At 41.6% G+C, this 20,436-nt stretch overlaps 3 protein-coding genes across 5 annotated transcripts in view; all 3 read right to left on the reverse strand.

Moving 5' to 3' along the window:
- The window catches only part of LOC120500252 (cytosolic phospholipase A2 beta-like), a 53,325-nt gene extending 46,520 nt beyond the window's left edge, over nt 1-6,805 (reverse strand). For 2 of the 3 annotated variants that reach the window (XM_039704851.1, XM_039704850.1), the window contains exons 1-2: nt 6,669-6,711; nt 2,258-2,350 (exon numbers count right to left, since the gene is read on the reverse strand). Coding sequence is in view for 1 of the 3 variants with exons in the window: in XM_039704849.1 (XP_039560783.1) it covers nt 2,258-2,286 (29 nt within the window). In the remaining 2 variants the exon portion in view is untranslated. Of the gene's footprint in view, nt 1-2,257; nt 2,351-6,668 lie in introns of all 3 variants that reach the window. The other variant, XM_039704849.1, reaches the window with a different exon arrangement.
- On the reverse strand, nt 3,161-11,655 carry LOC120500253 (acyl-coenzyme A thioesterase 1-like). The gene is made up of 3 exons (XM_039704852.1): nt 11,117-11,655; nt 9,588-9,790; nt 3,161-8,549 (listed from the first exon to the last, which is right to left on the reverse strand). Exons 1-3 carry the CDS (start codon nt 11,568-11,570, stop codon nt 7,947-7,949), a joined length of 1,260 nt encoding a protein of 419 aa, XP_039560786.1. The 5' UTR covers nt 11,571-11,655; the 3' UTR covers nt 3,161-7,946.
- Nucleotides 11,656-12,812: 1,157 nt separating this feature from the next.
- Nucleotides 12,813-20,436, reverse strand: part of MAPKBP1 (mitogen-activated protein kinase binding protein 1) — a 109,145-nt gene continuing 101,521 nt past the window's right edge. Inside the window, exons 31-36 of the mRNA XM_039704847.1 lie at nt 19,483-19,736; nt 18,953-19,009; nt 18,443-18,538; nt 16,035-16,111; nt 14,809-14,968; nt 12,813-13,423 (exon numbers count right to left, since the gene is read on the reverse strand). Of these exons, the coding sequence (XP_039560781.1) occupies nt 13,335-13,423; nt 14,809-14,968; nt 16,035-16,111; nt 18,443-18,538; nt 18,953-19,009; nt 19,483-19,736 (733 nt within the window). The 3' untranslated portion in view covers nt 12,813-13,334. The remainder of the gene's footprint in view (nt 13,424-14,808; nt 14,969-16,034; nt 16,112-18,442; nt 18,539-18,952; nt 19,010-19,482; nt 19,737-20,436) is intronic.

Here is a 20,436-nt window from a genome sequence, read left to right on the forward strand (position 1 = left end):
CTACTTCAGAGAAACATTTTTTAGATGATTATTGGCTTTTCAGGAAACAGAGCTTTTTTTTTTCCTTCTGTTTTCAGCAGAGAAGTCTGTTTGGAGGCACACAGCCACATACTACCACTTTCAGGGGCAAAAAAATACTGAAAACATCCTTAAATATGCTTTCAGTTTTTACACCTCTTCAGTGGAAACGTAAAACCCTAGAAGAAAAATCATGCAAAGATAAAAGTATTCCTGACTGTCTCCACATGGAATCTCACACTGGAGAACTGAGAACCACAGGAAGGAGAAACCTGAGAATCCTTATCACCCACAAATACTGATCTGCTCCTAGAACTGCATTTCACACACTAAGTAACATTCTATCTAGAATCTCCTTGACTCTGGGATCTGTACATGTGGTGACACTCAGAAAAATCACTCTCTGTTTTTCAGGTGTAGCAGGAGGCTCTGTCCTCTAGGAACACCACCCCGTGAGGAGAATTCTGCACTGTTCTACAGACAGAATTGCAGCAAAGCAGCTGAGACATGCACAGGCACTGCTCAAGTAACAACCACAAGTACACTGAACAGCCTGCTCAGAGGTCACAAAAGAAACATGTTTTACTACATGAGTGCTACATGAAATGACCCTATTGCCAAACCTGGCTAAGAGCTGGAAGAGCTGCAGAGTGTACACAGGGTTTATGAGACTAACCTCTGGAATCCCCCCAGAGTCCAGAAAATTGCATTCCTTTGAGATCTGGACTGATGTTCATTGGCAGTGCAAAATTATGTTCTTCTGCAGGGAGAAGAAAAGCAAAGCAAAAGCACTGGAAAGCCAAAGAGCCTTATGTGGAGAACTGAGAGGAAGGAAGAAGGATAACAACAGTCTTAAAACTTCTACTCTCCTCTCAACCCAGCTGAAGGGAGAACCTGCACATGCAAAGCACTGGGAGCAAACTACTTAAAAAGCCAAATGTTCTAAAAAGTTCAAGCTATCTTTTTTAAATGTGTGATTTGAAAGGTAGAGTGGTATTACCTTAGCCCATCATCACAGCCCATCCTGTGTGGTGTCTGTTATAAGGATAATAAGGCATACAGAAATTATAAAAATACCAGAAAGCAAATGGAACAAGCAGCAAATGAAGCAGAGAGAGAAGACAGCGCTGGTCTGAGTATGACTGAACTTCCACTGCATGGTAACTATTAGGCACCAGCATTCTCTCAGGCTATGTAAGGAGATGAATGTGTTTGGCTTTTTCCAAGCAGTTCTTTTGCTAGTGGACAGTATTTTTTAGGCTATACAAAATACACCTTAGTAGCCAGAGACAACAGGGGAAAAAAGAGAGAAAGGTTATGTTTATATCTGGTCTTCCTCCCTCCTCTTTTGGGCACAGTATTCCAGATGAATCAAGGGAGACACAGACAAGGCACAGCTTAAGCCATATATCCTAAGGAAGTTAATTACCAAATTACTAACTTTGCTTTATATTATGTGAAAGGTAACTCTTGGTAAAATAAAGCTCTCATCTCATGAAAGCAACAAGATTTCAAAATCTATTGGTCTTGTGTGGAATAAAATGTAAGCCTTTTTCCTGAACCCGTCATAAGCACTAATGTACCAATAAACAACAATCTGCTGACCAGAACACAAATCTGGGAAATGGGAGAACCTTCTCAGGCAAAGCCAAGGCATGAATTTCAGCCTTCTAAACCCATGGAGAACTCCAGCTTTTAGGTTAATGGCTATTTCAAGGAGACTTTTATCACCAGTCCTTAAGAGGATAAAATAGAGTTATGCAACTAAACACTAATCTTCTCCCCAGTGGGAGAAAAACTTTTTTTAATACCTTTCTTACCTCAGGACTCTCTAGCAACTAGAGAACAAAAAACTACATTGTTTTCAAGTCTGATGAGTGACTGGAAAATCTGAATGGAATCAGCAAGAGATAAAATAAATAAAATTTGTTCCTTGGTTTCTACATTGACCTCAAAGTGAGGGAACTTGAGAAAATTTCTATAACCTGTCACTAGAGCTTCAGTAATGGAAAGCATTTATTACCTCTCCATAAAAGCATTCATTCTCAATGTCCCAAGACAATAAGTGTACTAATAATGACTGATTGCAAAACCTCTTAGTTGAGAAAGCAAACAAAACAGAGGTTTCAGTGACTTGTATGTAAGTAGATCCTGTGTTAGGATTCACCCTGTGGCTGAGTAATGGGCACTGTGCAGAGCCCTGGAATCCCAGAGCAGGCAGAGTTCACTGTATGCTCACCTCTGGCATAGTGAAACCATCTGAGCCATGGTTCTTTCACTTGTACATGTCTGTCTTCTACCAGAAGGAGATTTCTGCTGGAGAACCTACATTCTACAGGGGAAAAAAATAAAAAAACAAAACCCAAGTTATTACAAAATGGATTTTTTAAATCATATAATATCTCTACTTGGAAGTGACCCATAATCTTTTGGTTTTCCTTTGTTTTTCACTTCATTCCTCACCTTTGCAAAAGACATTTATATATGCCCACACACTCACATACTTCCCTTTATGAGGGGGAGAAATTTAAGAATTTATACTCCTGGAATGCACACTTTATCGGGCTTTTCTTTGTATGCACAATTTACACCTCTATTTAGGTTAATTTTTGATTTGTCTAGCTGGGTTACAATTTTGATTTTGGGTGCCCTGGGATTGCAATGGCCTGATTCATGGTCAGTGGGACAGAAGCAAAACTGTTAAAGATAGAGCAAAAAAAGAAAGCAGACATTATATCCTCAGGTGAGGGAAGACAGCCATGGAAAGAACAAGATTCCCCAGAGGGCTTGAATGAGCAGAATGGCCCCTGCACAGTGCCGATCTAAATGGAGCCTAGGAGGTCTCAGCTTTACAGGGAATGGTATACAGACTGCCATGGAAGCACTAAGTGCTGAGCTGTTTAGTGATTCAAAGATATTTCTGCCAAAAAGTACAGACCACTGACCTTTTCTTCCCCTACAACAGCACTGATGTTGTTAGGTATCAAAGCAGTTTTTCCGTGTCAAGATGACATATCTCTGATCTGAAATAACCCAGAGATGGGAGAATGGCTGGAGTCAGAGCACTGTGCAGCCAAAAATAATCCGTTTTGATTTAGTGCTGGATGTTTGAGGATGTCAGAGTGACGCTGTCCAGGGACAGACTCATGTAGATGGCACAGGATTATTGATTCAAAACTACCTTGCTGAATTCATAGCATATTAAAATGATAGCAGGGTATTTGAACTTCCTCTTCTAGATGAAAGCAGAGATATGCACATGCTCTGTTCCTATCCAGGACATTTCCTTTGAACCATCTATCCAGCTCATCTCTTATCTGACACCCATATTTCACAGTTTTCTCTCTACTGTCAAATACCTCACTCCTTCAGAACCAGATCCACTGTAAAGAGGGGCAGCACACAATGAGCCACCAAGCCCTCACTTCACTGGATACAGAAATGGATTCACAATTTACAATCAGCTGCACAGACATAACCAAAAACTGTACTAGTTTCTTACTTCTCTTGGCACGGTATGGCTCACCCTTGCTTCTCCTGATAACCCCATACATGCTCCTGCTGTTTCCTTCTTTGATCCACCAAAACATTTTAATCTTCTTTTTGTTCTGTTTTCCACAGGATTACCTCTTAGATCACTAACCAGGAAAAGGGCATGACTGTCCCTCTGTGCAGCAAGTTTTTAAGCACTCTTAAAAGAGTTTAAAAAAACATAAAACCACACCTTTCACTGAAGTGATTTTAATGTAAACATAAATTCCTAGTCTAAACATAAAATGTTGAAAGTTCATCAGCTTAAGTAATTGAAAAGATACAATCTTAAATAAATAGAAGATAACTAATTTAATTATTTTTCTCTAAGTGCTATCCAGAGTCAGAGTACAGACATTTTTAGGTTTTATGCAAATTTTACACAGACAATTTTTTAAGACTCAGCATTTCTAATTTTTGTCCTTGACAATGAAAAATAGCAGGGATATTTTGCAGTAAATGCTGCGAGAGCACTAGTTCATTGGAAATATTAATCTTTCTTCTCCCCAAACTTAATCAAAGCGTCACTTTCTTTGTGCTTAATACTACATTTGGATCAGATTCCATTTCAGAACAATGTACATAGCACTAAAAAGTGCAGAATAGTGATTTTTTAAATGAAATGGTAGAATTATAATTTTTTAAGCAAAGTACTAATATAGAAAAAATTTTACTATTTTTATATTGTCATTAAACACTGGTCTTATCCCACAGCTTGATAACAAATGATGTGGTAATGTATTAAAGTATTGACTAAGCTTTGAATTAAAAAAAAAAAAGAAAACCAACTAAATCTTTAGACTTTAAAAAACATACAGAAAAGAGAAACCAGAAGTGGAGAAAAGTGACTCCTAAATTACACTACACAACATATATTCTCATTCTTTCACTTCATTCCTCTTCTGTGGCCATGAAACAACCTCACTTGCAGAAGCCACCCAGAGTCACTGCTTCACCTGAAGAAGCTCCTAGGCTTAGAGAAGCACATTTGCATTGAAATCCCTTTGCTCAGCATAATCCTTATTACAATTCCACTGAAGCCTCAAATACCCACTACTTCTGCAGAGACAGCCACTTTCTCAAAGGTGTTTCATCTCCTCTGCACCTGTGGTTCACTTTTTTGCTAATAAAGGCCTTTTGACTACTTTCATTCTGCAGTTTCCTTCGAGTTATACTGTATGTGTATCAAAATGCTTCAGGGTCAGTTTTCAATGCAAAGATGGAAAATTTTAAGAATGTATTGGGCAAATCAGCACTCTCCATTGTTGCCTGATTCCATGGTACCCAGGGAAATCATCCTGCCCTAAAAAAGCATTGCAAGACATACTGTTCCCTTATAGCAAACTTGTTCATAGCAGCTTACATGAGGGGTTATTCTCAGTTCTTAAGAGGTTTGTCACAAGCTTTTCTCGTTCTCAAAATAGAAATGTAGTACAGAGTTGAACAGTGGATATAAGAATAAAGATGAGATTTTTCAGTTCAAGCTAGTCCTTTGATACTCTGTTTTATCTGAAGCACTTTTCAATTAAGCAGATTACAAAAACAGACTTTCCCATCTAATTTCTATTAGATTTATCAGTTGTGCTTGGCAGAGGATCTCTTGCAGCTAAAGGTCTATTATCTTTAATTAAATAATAACTTTCACATTGTTCTTGAATAATGTTATCTGTATTCAGCAGGCCTGGAGAGACTATATAGAGCACTCTGACTCGAGAGCCTGCAATTAGTAGAATATTGTCTTGAAAGAAACCTGTGATCTTAGCCCTACTGGTCTAAATCATTTTTTCAGCAGAAGAAATGTTAAGTAGTCAAAGCCTTCAGCAAAATGCTGAAGAACATGCTTAAGAACAGGCAGAAGTGTTTTACTGAAGCTAAGCCATTTGCAGCTATTTTGTGTTAGTCTGACATCAGTTTCCAGTTTCCTGAAGATAAGCTTCAAATTTGAGTTTAATTTTAAAAGTATTCACAGTGTGACTGAGTTGCCTTGAATGTTCTCCTGTACATGGCACAGAGATGCTCAGCTATATCAGCTTTTTCAGTCTTTCTTGTCAGATGCCATCCAAGTGATAAATAAAGGCCTTTTAAGTGGGTAGCAAAGCTGTCATTCCAGAGCAACAAAAGAAAAAGGTCCTATGTGCTGTTGTCATCAATGGAGTCACCAGTCAGCTCCCTTCACCCTCTATTTTCAACACTGTTTTCCATGAACCTGACTGCCAAACGTGACAACATAACTGGATGAAAGTGTCACTAACCACACTGTTGATTTACTGATGGAAAGCATTTTTATTTGTAATGGTAGTTTCCTATACATAATGCATTTTCCTGGAAGGTCACAATTTTGTAATTCAAATATAGATCTGCCCACTGAAGACTGGGAAAGCTTGGTTTCCCCTCAGAAGGGATTAAAATAGATGTGAGTTATCCCACAGGCTGGAAACCAACACACTGTTTTGTATAAACCCCACTGTGTTCAGTAAAAATAAAATAACAGAATTACTCATACCACAGAGAAACTCGCAGTCTAAGACCCTGAGTGTGAGGAAAATGTGGATCAGCAGCCCAGGATTTTTTGAATGCGTCAATAAAACAGAAAAATTAGGGAAAAGAAAATGTCCCTTACTCAGATGGAACTGCTTAAATGTGTTTGACTTTCCTTGTTGTTATATGTTACTCTGGTGCCAGGTCCCACCCACTTGCTAAACATCTGGAATAACCACGGTCCATGCAGACGTGGGCACACAAGGGACAAACAGAAATCAAGTTAGAGGCAACAGCATAAAACTTGATGGATGACCAGTATGGGTGAGCAGGAGAGAAATGTCCCCACTCTTAACTACTCACACCTTCAGCTATGTGGTACCCATCCACCAGTCTGAGGAACAGGGGGTTCAGGAAAACCAGAAGGACCTGAAGGGAGTGTCTGTGCTGAAAATATTGTATGAGAGAGTCCCCACCCCTCTGAGGCCCAATGTGCTTATTTTGAGTGATCACTGCCCCCCTGAAGCAAGAAAACTAAGGGCATGGTTCCGCCCTCAGCAGGATCCAGGCTCCTACAGGGCTTTTGTCTCAGCAGGAACATGAAACCAGGGACTACACTGTCAAAGGCAAGATTCTTCTACCTCAATGCAATGCAGAGACTTCCAGCTCCCGCTTGCTTCTGTTGTCAGGGTGTGAGTCTTGACTGCTCCAGGAGGGAGAACCTGCTCCACTGATGCTATTTGGTATGTAGCTACTGTTTGCCACTATCCCACAAAAGCACAAAGTGATTACAGTCCCCTTGGCAGGTTTGGACACCGGTAAAGGGTAAGAAAATGCACATTCTTTGCAGAAGGTGAGGTCAGTCCTCTCTGGAAGAGAGGCATTTCTTAGCTGTCACTGTGCCCACAGATGTCTGCTATAGTGGCAGGACCACTGAGGCAGCCCATCTCACTGGGCTCCTGGGAACTCAGCAGCATTGGCTTTACTGCTCCCCCCAAAGTGGAGACAAACTAACTTTCACCATATGGAACCAAGTACTTGGCACATCTGTGTCACCCCCATGTTGAACACTGTGCAAAGCCACAGACCCCATCACTTCTCTTCCCAACAGCAGGTGAGGACTTCTGCTCATGACCTCTTCAATCCAGTGAAGTAACAGCTTGTGGCTACACCAGGATTGTTCCTTAATGTATTGGCAGGTGCACAGATGGCTGAAGGCTTCATTCAGATAATCTCAAGCAAACTGTGCACACACAGATACACTGCACATTGCACTCCCCGAGTAGTGCAACAAAAACTTTACCCTAGTATGGAACTTATATGGACTCAGCAGGAGATATAACCAGGGTAATATGGGTAAGATTCACTTCTGGGTTTTGAGGTACCAGGAAAAAAAAATGTTATCACTGCACTTCAGATTAAGCCAGAAGAGTGCCTCTTCCCTTAGCTGAGATCAGAACTACTACAACCTTTTTACTACAAAATGGGAGAAAACAATATACCAGGAGTAAAGATGAGTGTACTAATGTGTTGTCCAACAAAACTGCTGTTTATATCTAGGTTAGTTAAAGGTGCAAGACCAAACTATTGAATGGACAACTCCTTCTTTGAGAGTATGTCCTCTTATGAAAGGAGATGGCTACAGATTGAGGGCAAAGATAGCCCAGCACAAATGTGATTTAGATGATGGGATGCTTGGTTGTTTTTAGACTACAGCACAGATGCCAATCTACTGTGAAACTGGGGTCAGAAGTCAACTGAAATTCAACTAAAAAATGGGAAATTATATGGGGAATGGAAATAAACAACTATGCAACAGTGGAGTTTAGAGGAAAGCAGTCCAGGAAACTTCTGGTGAGTTTCCAAGATCCAGTGAATGCTGAAATACCATCCCTGGCCAGCATCTATGACAGCTTCCACTACAGCTTGCTCTTAGGGCTATCGGAGTCCATCAAATGTTGCCAGAAAAAGGCCTGTATCCTGTGCCACGCATCTTCTTGGGCTTTAGCATGCTCTTTCCACTGTCCTCCCCAATGCATCAACATCCCAAGCACCCTGTGGATTGAAACTTTGCACAGAGGCAAGTATGGTGGCTCCAAGAGGTGCCCTGCTCCAGAGTAGGAGTAAAACTCCACTTCCCGGCCGTGCCGCTGCAGGCGCTGAACAGCATCCCGGCAATAGAGGGCACTTTTCCAGTTCATGTCATCCAGTCCAGACAGGAAGAGGAACTTGGCTAAGGACCTCTCCACAGGAATGCGACAATCCCAAGTTGCTGGGTCCATGTGATCATCTAAGACATCTGAAAAATCTACTATGCCAGACTCATCACTGATCTTCATCCTCCCCAAGTCATATGGGTGGACAGGAATAGTGAAGCCATCCCCCTTCAGGGGAACAAAGGAATTAAAACTACTTCCAGATATGCTGACAGCTGCCTTGATGCCAGGTAGAAATGTGGCCATGGAAAGGGCTAGATCACCTCCTTTAGACAAGCCCAAAACACCAATGCCAGTATCTTTCACCTGAAACAGAATTATGAAAACAGTAATATTAACTACTCTTTATTTCCTGAGCTGACATAACCTCTCCAGTTCTGCTTTCTCACTCATCCAACTAGGACCACTCATATTTTTCCCCTTCCCTCTCTGTTTAGGTTATATTACTCCTTCATCTATCCCCCTGCTGAGCCTCCAAAAGAGTGACTGTGAATTCTACAGCTCCTCAACATTTCTCCTCCTGTAACACATTTGCCTCCTGGCAACCTGTAGAGACAAAGCATCCCTGTTCCCTCCACATCCCAGCTCAGCCTGCTCTCAGTACAGTCTTTTACTGCTCCTCTCTCCAAGCCACTTTTCCCTGGGTTTACTTGCATTGAATGTCTTCATTGTAGTTTCTTCTCTCCTACAGCTGACCTGTTATTTTCGGTTTTGTCTTGGAAGACATAATGTTCATTATACTTGCGGCTAAGTGAGCCCAATAGCTGTTTAAATCAACTTATTTCTAATGAAGGCCATTCACAGTGAATTCTAGATGTTTCAGAGCTCTCTGAGGAACAAGACAAAGAAGCAAGGCTGAGTTCTGCTCTCACACTGCCTACAATCCTGGTGTCCATGTGATAGAAAGTAAATAACTTTTAAAAACAAATACACATTCAGTAGCATTGCATTAAAAATTTAAATGCTACTTGATTTCTCTCAGTCACTTTTGGGTTAACTATGATGATACATTGCCATAAAGTGTCTTTCTTGACCCACACACTTGTTCAAATACAGCCTCAGCTTCTTAAGATATGTCACACCTCCAGTGCTACAACTGTAAAGGATTCTGTTGTTAGAGTGTTTTATTGCTCTCCTGCAAAACTTACTCAGAATCAAAAGCCTGTAAGTATCTCAGAAACAGTAAAAAATCCAATGGATATTTTCCCCTTCTAAAACCTTAAAAGATGCAAAACTACTACAAAATTACTGTTTCCTGCTTAAGCAATTTAATACTTCTAGTTTAGGAACCAATTAGCAAACTGGAAAATAGTGTCAGGAAGAGCACCATAATTCGTGTCTTACCTGCTGCTGCTTACGCAAAAAGCTCACAGCCTCCTCAAAATAGCTCAGTTCAAGGAACTCTGGCATAGCAGGGATATCTTCAAAGGACATGTAAGCAAGAGCCAGAGTCACAAAGCCTCTGCTAGCCAGGAGACTTGCTCTGTATTCAATAAGACCTCCTCCAGATCCATACAAATCAATAAGTCCAGGGAATGGGCCAGGTCCTGCAATGAAAGGAGGGTGTATACATAACCAAAAGAAAAGTTCCCCTGGGTATCCTTTTGTGGTGCCTCCTCAGCACACATCAGGACAGTAGATATCAGAAGAAAATCATCCTGTGAAGCTTTCCATGGTGGGTATCATTCTCCGGAACACACAAAATAACTGTAAGGACATGAAGTTGCACATTTCTTTTGTCTCTTAAGAACTCATTACAGGAAGTTCACACGCTGGATATCCTTCTCTCATCCTGAATTTCAAATGGCATTGGCCTACAAGTCCTCAGGCCATTGAGGATCAATGAAGAAACAGTATTACTGCAGGAGTGGCTCTTCCTTAGGCACTATGCTAGCAGGCATGCCATGGAGGGAACAGTTGGTTTATGAAATACTTGGGTTATGAAATACTCACAAATGCCAGAATTGACTGTGCCAATGCAGGCTTCAGTAAGATCTGAGTAACTACCCCTGAGCTCCTCAGTTCTCCTGCAGCAATAGGACCTTCCTTTCCTGATGCTGGTCTGCCCATTCTCACAGCCAGATTTCCCTTACAAGATGTGGTGTTGCTGCAGCTGCAAGGGACTGTTTGTTAATTACAGAGCAAGACAGCCATGTTTAAGTGTCGTTCAAGGAACAGAAACAATTCAGGCTTAAAGCAGCTTTGCACAGGATCCATTCTCAGCACTGTCTGTGTACAGAGTTGTAAAATATGGCACCTGTTTAATTAAAGACCTTGCTTTTCCCGTTTGTCTCCCACCCCCCTCTCCCTAAGTATCCCATGCAGTCCAGCTGACCAGTCAGGAAGAGACTTCTTTCTTTGGCTTTTCCTTAGCTAAAGAGGGACACAGAGAGAAAGGTCCAGAACCTGCAGGAAGATCTGTAGAAGCTGCTGAGGGCATGGTTCTTCAGCCTAGGCCAGCTGTAGCCTGAGTCCAGTGGTCTCACCATGCCTTGTCATTCTTCACTCCACAGCCAGAGCTGTCATGCATCACAGCTCTGCCAAGGACCGGGGACCTCTTTGTCCTGTCAGCTAAACAGAAAAGCTAAGAAATAAACACACTGTTTGGCAAAGCTCTCACTGCAGAAGAGGTCAGACACTCAACTAGATCAAGCAGGAGACACCTTGTGTTTCCACTGCTGCTCTCTCTGCACCACCATACCCCTGCCCTGCTTGGGCAGACCTGCTCCTCTTTGCTCTGCTGTGACGATCAAGGTACCTGCACCAGGCACAGGCTGAGGCTTTGCTCAGGGTTGCTGAGTGCATTCAGGGACCACGGGGAATAACACACGGTGTCAGACGTACCTGGAAAACCAGAATGGAATTAAACTCACCAGGAGGGAGGAAGAGGGTTGCTCTGAGACGACCTTCTCTGACCGAAATCCTCTTCACCCCCTCTCCTAAAAACCATCGTTCATTGGTGCATTTTCCCAGCAAGCGGCTCGTGTCCCCACGGCCCTCATACACTTCGAAGTCCACACAGAAAGGGGTCAGGACGTTCCTCTTGGCCAGCCGCTTATAGGGCGTTTTGGACCGCAGAGCCCAGAGCAGCCCCATGGGCTCCACTCCCAAGTAGCTGCCCCCCAGCGCTGGGGAGCGGCTGAGGTCCAGCTCCCCGCTGCTCTCAGCCCTGTAGAGAGCGTGGGATTGGAAAAGCTCCCCGCTCTCGTCCACCAGGCTGGCTCGGACGATGACGGGCTGCTGCGGCCGCAGACCGGCCACACGGATCTGCACGGGCTCATCGAACAGGCACCGGGGGGACGGCAGGACGGACACCTGCGCCGCCATCCCGGCTCGGCTGCGCGGAGAGCTGCGCCCCTTCCTGGGGCGAGGCACCGGCCGCCTGAACTGCGTGAGACACGAGCCTCGGCAACCTGTCCCTTCTCGGGATTAAACTGTGCTCAAAGTCCAGGAGGAATCACCGTGAGCACTTCCTTCAGGCGGCCGGCACGGGCTGCTGGGAGCCGTAGTTCAGAGCACGCCTCCCTCCGCACTCCCCCGCTCGGGCGGCGCGGGGACACCGGCCACTCGCACGGCCACAAGCTGCCACTTGTTCCTGGCGAGTGCTTTTACTTTTGATTATAAAGAGACACTAAATTAAAAAAACCTCAAAGCAGCAAAAAGAGGTATCCCAATTGCCGCGCCCCAAAGCTGCCTTTTGATTATAGAGAGACACTAAATTAAAAAAAAAAACTCAAAGCAGCAAAAAGAGGTATCCCAATTGCCGCGCCCCAAAGCTGCAGGAAATCCCAGATTTAGAAGGCTTAGGAGCCTTTGCCAGGGCACAGTAAACACAGACAAGCTGCAAAGCCTAAGCTGCATGACATATTAATCTTGCCACAAAACAAAACCTGCTCTAGATCCCCCGTTAGCTATCTGCAATTTTTGGACAAGCACCACAAGTTAAAATGAAACTTTATGCTATAACTTTTAAAAAGCAAAAGAAACAAAGTCAAACAATTACTCTTTTTTTCCCTTCCCAAAAATTAATTTCCCCATATTGATAATGTTTCTAAGAAACTGTTTGAAGATTTGACAATAAACACCAGCTTTTGGTTTTCATAAACAACCATGCTACATTTTTGCAATGTCCGCATATTTAAAAGCCTTCCTGTCCAACTCTGGGGGTCTCAGACTCATGAGTAGTCCCATCCTATTCTGTGGAAATACAAATGGGAATTATGGCTGTTTGAACCATAACAACTTGCCTGACTATGCACTAAGCAGCAATTAATGGCAAAGGAATGAAACAATCAGTGAGCTTGCAAGCTGCAGAATCACACCTCATGCCATGAGACCAGAGATGATATGCACATTGACTGCAGCTCTGGCAGAGCAACTCTTAAAATCATCCCTCGGGATGTAAGAGAATGCAGTTATGTTTAAATACAACAGTGAAAATAAATAAAAAACAGCACTAACAATGTGTAGCTTTTTATTGGAAAATAGCCAACATTGACTTTTGCATGTCCCCCTAGATGTCCTTCAGCCATTGTTTACTTTGTAAAAAAAAGTAAATTAGTACAGAAATAAGCTTTAAACTGACCTATTTATTGCAGAAATTGTAGCTTCTCACCATCAAAACATCACAGCCACTGAACTTAAAGAATTACAACAGGACATTTTTTTGCCTTAAGCAGAATGCATACATTGGACTGTTGCAGCCTGATGCATAGAGCAGATCCTTCCTTGTCCACTTGGGTTGTAATGAAAACCATCTGTAGATCTGAACAGTCAGGGCTTCTGGTTTGGGATTTTCAAAACCTGGATTGTCTCCATTCACATTCTATTTTTCTCACCATCACCAAGGCAACATGCAAAGGCCTAAAAATCAAAGTTCTACTTATAGGCCAAAAAATCTGACCAATTGCTCTGGACTCTGAAATCAAGAAAAATAGCCATGATGTGTTCAGCAGGCATTGTTGACCATAATTTAATGTTCAGATCCTTTTTGGGGAATCACGTTTATACTCCAGTCACAGATGCTGATGATTGCATCACATCAGAAACAGACATCACAGGCTCATCACAGGCTCGAGTCTCCCACCTTTGCTATAGCATTTTCACAGCTTTTGTGAGACAATCTAGTAGTTGATAATAGCTGTACTTAATGTCATATTCCATGTCATACCAATAATTCACTGAGGAGACAAGAAAAGGGAAAAACATTTTAAGGCTAGAATGCAATGATTTACGAATGTGTTCATAGACTGCTTTACACAGTTCAGTTAGTACAGACTTTCCTTATTACTGACTAAACTTTGAAATGAGCAAATCTCTGACTACAGCTAAAAATAACAATGGACTTCTTCAAAAGTGTTGCCAATGCAACTGTGTCTTAACCCAAACCAACTTCAGACTCTGTACTGGAGATTCATTGGAACAGAAGATGGCAAAACAGTAGCTTAGGAACAGTATGTTTCTATTTAGACAAAAAACACCAAACTGCAAAGTTTAATATCTGGATGGGAACCTTTCTTCCTGTGTAGCAAAGGATGGCAAATTCATCACTACTTCACAGTGGTTATCAATCAGACAGTGCTTTAATTCTGCTTCCCTTGCTAATTTTGGGGTATGTCTCCTAGGAAAATTAAGCCACACATGGTAATATTATACCAATGCTTCTTGGAGGAGGATATGCTCTAGCCTCAGATATTCACTGGACCAGACACAGAGAATATTGATTTTTCAAGTGTATACAGACTGTACTGCAGTTAACAGACTAAAGGACAAATAAACTCAAACTCTTTGATATTTCTGCTAAACAGAGAAAAAAAAGTAGCCAGGGGCTTGCAGCTGGAAACAACTCTACTTTTTCAAAAAAATCTTTAAGGTCTGATACAGCAGCACTGGAAAAAACAATTACTGCTTTACTACTAAATCATCTTTTTATCACAGAATCACAAGAACTGAAAAAAGGGCTTGCAAATATTTGCAGTGTTATACAAATACTAATGTTATGCTGCTCAAAATACTTTTTTCTTGAACAGCATTATCATGATTATTCCAGACAAAGGACAAGCAAAAATTCCAGCAAAAGTCTCTTCCTCAAACCTTGCAAAACTTGCACAACATAACAATAATGCCTTGCACCATCCCCACCCCTCCATATGTACCAAATGAGCACTGATGGAAATTCTGGAATTCACTTGAGGAGAGAAGAAAAAAAAGAAAGAGAGAGATGATGATAAATCCTACAAAGAAAGCGATGACAAGACTTTTGGTAAGTGCAGGGGAACAGTAACACAAACACAACCTTATTAGCAAGGTAAGAGACTCGGTCAAAGCAGGTTTCAGCTCCTATGAAAACAGAGTATCTTCCATCTTGTAAAAACAAAGCTATGAATTATAACTAAAACAGGCTGCAAGGAGGTAGCCCCATGGCTTCTTGTCAAGATTGTTATTCCCTCCTGCAGAGAGGCAGATAACCTTAAAGGAACTTTTGCTCCCACTGTGCTTTGGTGGGATATCTAGCTGAACACCCACCACAGTTCAAAAATGTATCTGGAAATACTGTCTGTTTTACCTGCAATGCAGCCATGAGATTGCTGAACATGATGGAACCAGAGAGAAGGCAGATATAACATCTCACCAGCTTTCACTGTACACTGCAAAGGTTTTGCCTGAGCATACTCTGGATACAGTTCTAGATCTGGTTTCAAGGGGTCCAGAGGGATCCAGGGCACCTAAAGGCAAAAGAGTGTGTATATGGTACTGACCCTGGCAAAAAATTCCAGCAAGCTTCCAGAAAAACAACTGATAATCAAACTCACTAGGTTACACAACATGTACTTGGTCTAGCAAAACATGTACAGCTACACAGCTTTCCACATTCAATTGGGAATAGGTCAAGGATGCAAAGATGTGCCTCCTTCGGTGATGCATTTCTAATCAGAGAAAAGGCAATAAATATCATCCATGAAACTGCAGTCTCATGGCATACTTTCAAAACACCTCCAGCCCTTTCAGTTGCTTGTTCTTCCTACATTCAGTACTTAAATACTTTATCTGCAGCACTCTTTTTAGAAATTCCTTTCTTCTTCTTAGGGTCTCTGGTGTAATTTTTACTCCCAGCAGCTGAAACATCCCTCCTTTCTGGGAAGTCCCTCTTGCCTGCATTAATTCTTTCTCAGCCCTACAGAATTATAAACCTCGGCATTCCAACCTTGCTGCATTACAGGAATGAGATTCCATGAGCACCAGTCTGGAAACAGAGAACAAGCCCCAATTCAAGTTCTGTTGTAACATTACTCACACTTCGCAGAGGCAAAAGGCAAGGGATTGAGATTCTACTGAGACTTGTAAAGTGATTCCAGATCTATACATTTTAATCAAATAAATATTGCTGCTACTAAGAAAATACAACTTGTTCATTCAGACAGGTATGTTTTATTGCACTGGGTCATACTACTGTGGACATGAGTAGAGGGCCAAAAGTAAGTGAATGTAGAAGGGTCTATTTCAGGCATAATTAAATCAATTCCCTTCTTGTCAACACATGCAAAATTTCTTTAGTGGATCTATTAAAGTCTGGTGCAAGGCAACAATTGTATTAATTGTTTCAGGTGTGCAGTAAAGATTTTTCTGGAAGCTGGGTATCCTTTGCAAATAGTAAAATAAGTGAAATATCTGGGCATTCTCTTTCCAGTAATGAAGGATTTCTGAATATCAATCAATATGCTGAGTTTGAGGGCTTAGCAATGCCCCAAATTCTCCCTACTGTATTAACTGCATTCTCTATAAACTTTTTACCTTCTCTGCATTCTTCTCATCCACAATTTCAAATGAACCATCTTCTGATATGTGGTAGGTTGCCGGCTGATAGAGCTCTGGAATCAGAGAAAGAATTAAATTACACAATTCAGAGAACCTAATGGCAGTGCATGTCACACTTTCACCAAGAAAAATTAAGACAAAACCACTTTCAACTTACTGTACTCACTACTCTTCCCTTTTTCCATTTCAAATTTTATCCAGTTTTTAATATACTTTTTTTTCAGTCAGTCTGAATAATACTTATTCTCCTCCAAGCCCATTTGTACCCCAGTCCTATTTTGTTCCAGTAACTGTTTTCTTTCACTTCCAGAAGGCATAAATGCACCCCTGACTTACACATCATTCTATAGTTGGGTGTTCTATCCTAGGTCAGTCTACCAAAGAAGCACTCACAGGATTATTAGTGACTTGTGGCCAGCCTTTCATTTCTAATTTTAATTGACAGGGCTCATCAATTACTTCAGATACTGCTGGTTGCTTTTCTTTCATTGCTTCAGCACATGTGGTTTTCTAAGTCCTCCCTTGAGACAGTTTCTCTCCATTAATTAACCTAATGCTCAAAAAGATGGAATTCTCTTTTTACCACACACTATGAAATGTAAGCATTATCTCTGTTCTATGCTTTAACAGTAACTTGTTTTACAAATCAGGACTCCTATAACACACATATATTTCATACATTCACATACATAAAACACCACCTGTCCAAAAAAGGCTGAGATGGGGTTGTTCAGCCTGCAGAAGAGAGAGTGCTGGGGAAACCTCACTGTGGCCTTCCAGTACATAAAAAGTGTGCTGGGGAAACCTCACTGTGGCCTTCCAGTACATAAAAAGGGCTCATAAGAAAGACAGAGGACTTTACCAAGGCCAAGACAAGAGTTAATGATATCAAACTGAGACAGGGTAGATTTAGACTATACACAAGGAAGAATTTTTTAACAATGAAGGTAGGTCATGAGGCACTGGAACAGGTTGCCCAGAGAAGTTGTGGATGCCTTGTCCCTGGAAGTGTTCAAGGTCAGGCTGCATGGAGTTTTGAGTAATTTGGTCTACTGAATGGCAGGGGCATTGAGTCAATGATCCTCAAGGTCCCTTCCAACCCAAACCATTCTGTGATTCTATGACTTCAAGTTTGTAAGCAAAATAAAAACAGTATAAATAAAACATTGTAACAGCACACATCTAGCCAAAATTTTATTTCCATCTGCACTGGAAATGCAGAGCACTCTGCATTCACTTATTCTGATGGTTTGAAAGCCAAGGAATGGGGAAATTAAATCTTATAAGGTATAAAGTTAAGCTGTCTGTCTTTTAGATGACACTACAGCAGTAACGACTGCAGTGCACATAGGCAAGCCACATAAAGAAACAGAAAACAGGCAGGGTGAAGCAATGCTGCCATAAGAATCTCTTTCTTCATTTCTCAGTTTTCAGAGATTCAGTTAGTAGCTTGAATATTTCATTAAAATACAAGTAATATTTTAGCTTCCTGGCTTTTTTTTTCCCTAGAGAAAAGTAGGTAGGCAGAATCCAAACCTGCAAAACAACAAAGATGACATGCTGCAACACTGACAATATAATTAAATAATTTAAACATTCTAAAGCTGAAGAGACTGCCACAAGTATCACAAAATCAATTAGGTTGGAAAAGACATCAAGAGATAAGATCTGAGATCACCTGAAATCATCAAGTCCAAGCTATGACTGAACACCACCTTGTCAACTAAACCATGGCACTAAGTGCCACATCCAGTCTTTCCTAAATCACCTCCAGGCACATGACTTCACCACTCCCCTGGACAGTCCATTTCAATACCTAAGCATACTTATGTGAAGAAATTCCTCCCCATGTCAAATCTAAACTTTCCCTGGGCACAACTTGAGACCATTACCTCTCCTGTCACTGGTTGCCTGGGAAAAGAGCCTGACCACCATCTAGCTACAACCTCTTTTCCAGGAGCTCTAGAGAGTCGTAAGTTCCCCCCTGAGCCTCCTTTTCTCCAGGCTAAAAAAAACCCAGCTCCCTCAGCTGCTCCTCATAGGAATTACCCTCTGGAACCTTCACCAGCTTTAATGCCCTTCTCTTTCCTTGCTTCAGTATCTAAATGTCCTACCTGAACTGAGCGGCCCACAACTGGACACAGGACTCAAGATGAGTGAACCAATGACCTCATTACTTTCCTGGACTGGAAAACCTGGTCTCAAAATAACGTTTGTATTACAAACTACCTGCAGCATGAAGTAGAAGAGATTTTTGTTCACTGAAAAGCTTAACACTGCATTAACATCAAAATGTTACCACTGCTTTCTTTTTTCACATCTTTCAGTGTTTTAGTCTGTCCTCCTTCCAACCTTCAGAAACACTGCACAGCAAAATGATGTACCATATGGGATGAAGGGACGGTCACTTGGTGGATGCAGTAGAAAATATTTCTCTCCAGACACTACACAGTACAAGTTCTCATAATGATCTTTATGTACTAGGATTGGAAAAAAAAAAAAAAGAGAAAAGGGGAGAAAGACAGCATATCATAGCTATTTCCTTATCTGCAGCAGAAACTACAGTAAACTGAAAGTATCAGCTTTCCCTATTATAATCAGACTGCTTCTTCCTCTTGCAGCCAGTGGAAAAGTCACAATATCATGCTGTAGCAAAGGCATTCAATGAAGCAAATTGTCAGTGCCTTGCTTGACACAATGCCAGGTAGATGCACCCAGAGACACAGCAGTAGGGCACTGCAGAAGGGCAGAATAAAGCATGCAAAAAAGCATGTTAAAGTAGAACTGCCTTTTCAGAAAAACCACATCATTCTCCTGAGCCACTCAGTCAAAACAAGCCAGCTTAAACTTGCGCTGAAATCACCAGAAGATTTACACTGCCATAGGATACGTACAAGATGTCACAGCAGCTGACTCCCCAAGCCAGAAATTCACAGCATCAGGCTTCTTCCCTGTATGGTTAGGAAAAAGAAATATGATGACAACAACAAACTGTAATTTCAAATAATTTTCTGCCAAATTGTGTCCTATAACTTCCTTCATAACTATGACAGATTTCATTGCAAATAGCACCCTGTGAACAACAGCAACCTCCTTCTACATTGCAAACACTAAGCCAAAACATGACTCTAGATCAAAGAAAAGCCAGTCAATGTAAAGAAGCATTACACAACCTCTTTTCAGTTGTGAGGGTCCCAATACACAACAGAGATGATACTGGTTTCAGAGAAACTCAACCCCTAAACTTGGATTACTCTATTAGGTATTTTACCACTTCTGCTTTCTAAGAGGATGAAACCAAACTGAGCTGTGGCATTCAGAAAGAGAACAAGCATTCACCATGCAATGAATTGTTTTAAATGTGTATGATTGTTTTAAAGCTCCATGCAAAATATTTACTAAATATGAGAGATTAAGGGTTTACCCAGTGCCTCGCTCATCCATGGTATGTCAGGCTGCACATCACAGACAAGTTCAGGGAACTCCTCAGTGAGGTTTGAGCACTGCTTCTGCACATAGAATACGTTGGGAGAGGTCACTTTCTTCTCCACAATGTCCAGGAAGTCCATGAAAGGCATTTGGCGCTCCTCTGGCATGACAAAACGGTCCTGAAACACTGCATCTGCATAACCATTTGGTGTCACTGCCACACTCACCACCTTGGGACCTACCACCTCCCTGCAAAACAAATCAAAGGTTTATATCCAGGCCAGCAATTAGCTCTTATATTACATACTGGTTATTTTGAAAACATGTTTAAAGCACAGCAAAAATAAGATGCCTGTCTTTCCATGGATGGGTGTCTCTAGATTAGATTTTCTGCTATCTGGTAAGGACTCTGACATTCCGCTCCAATTGCTCCCTGCAGTCAAGGAAACTCTAGTTTCATTTTCCTCTCTGAATTCTCTAACAGGACAGTTCACAAGGGATCTTGCTTTTCCTCCATGCAGAGGGTCCTCTTTGGCCACTTCTTTTCACCAATCATGGCAGAACTTAATATTATTGTGGCCATTAAACTCAGACAAATCCAAGGGTTCACATGTTCAAAAGCAACTGAGCAGGCAGAAGGGGTGGAAAGAAACTGATAGATACACAACCCATGACGCTAACAGTCCTTACTTCCATAAGATATTTAGCTTTAAACCCCACAGAATTAGATCTGACCCACAGATACTAGGTGTAACCACAAATCCTCTCTTAAAAGAGGACTTTTCATTAAAATTTCAGTCATTGTTAAAATGCTCATCCTTCAGTTTTTTGAAGAAAACAAGGTGTGCTCAGTCACAAACAAGTCAGTCTGTTCTTACAGCATTATAGCCCCACTCCAGCTGTGTGGGCTTCAATAGCCCGAGTCTGTTGGCAGCACACAGCCACAGCA

Source organism: Passer montanus, unplaced genomic scaffold (assembly GCF_014805655.1).
Source record: "Passer montanus isolate IOZ18808 unplaced genomic scaffold, ASM1480565v1 scaffold18, whole genome shotgun sequence".
Lineage (NCBI taxonomy): Eukaryota > Metazoa > Chordata > Aves > Passeriformes > Passeridae > Passer > Passer montanus.

Coding starts and splice junctions, on each gene's coding strand:
- LOC120500253 (XM_039704852.1), bottom strand. CDS start 11,570: ATGGCGGCGCAGGTGTCCGTCCTGCCGTCCCCCCGGTGCCTGTTCGAT. Junction 9,791..11,116: donor AACCCTCTTCCTCCCTCCTG/GTGAGTTTAATT, acceptor CTTTCATTGCAG/GACCTGGCCCATTCCCTGGA. Junction 8,550..9,587: donor TTTTGCGTAAGCAGCAGCAG/GTAAGACACGAA, acceptor ATTCTGTTTCAG/GTGAAAGATACTGGCATTGG.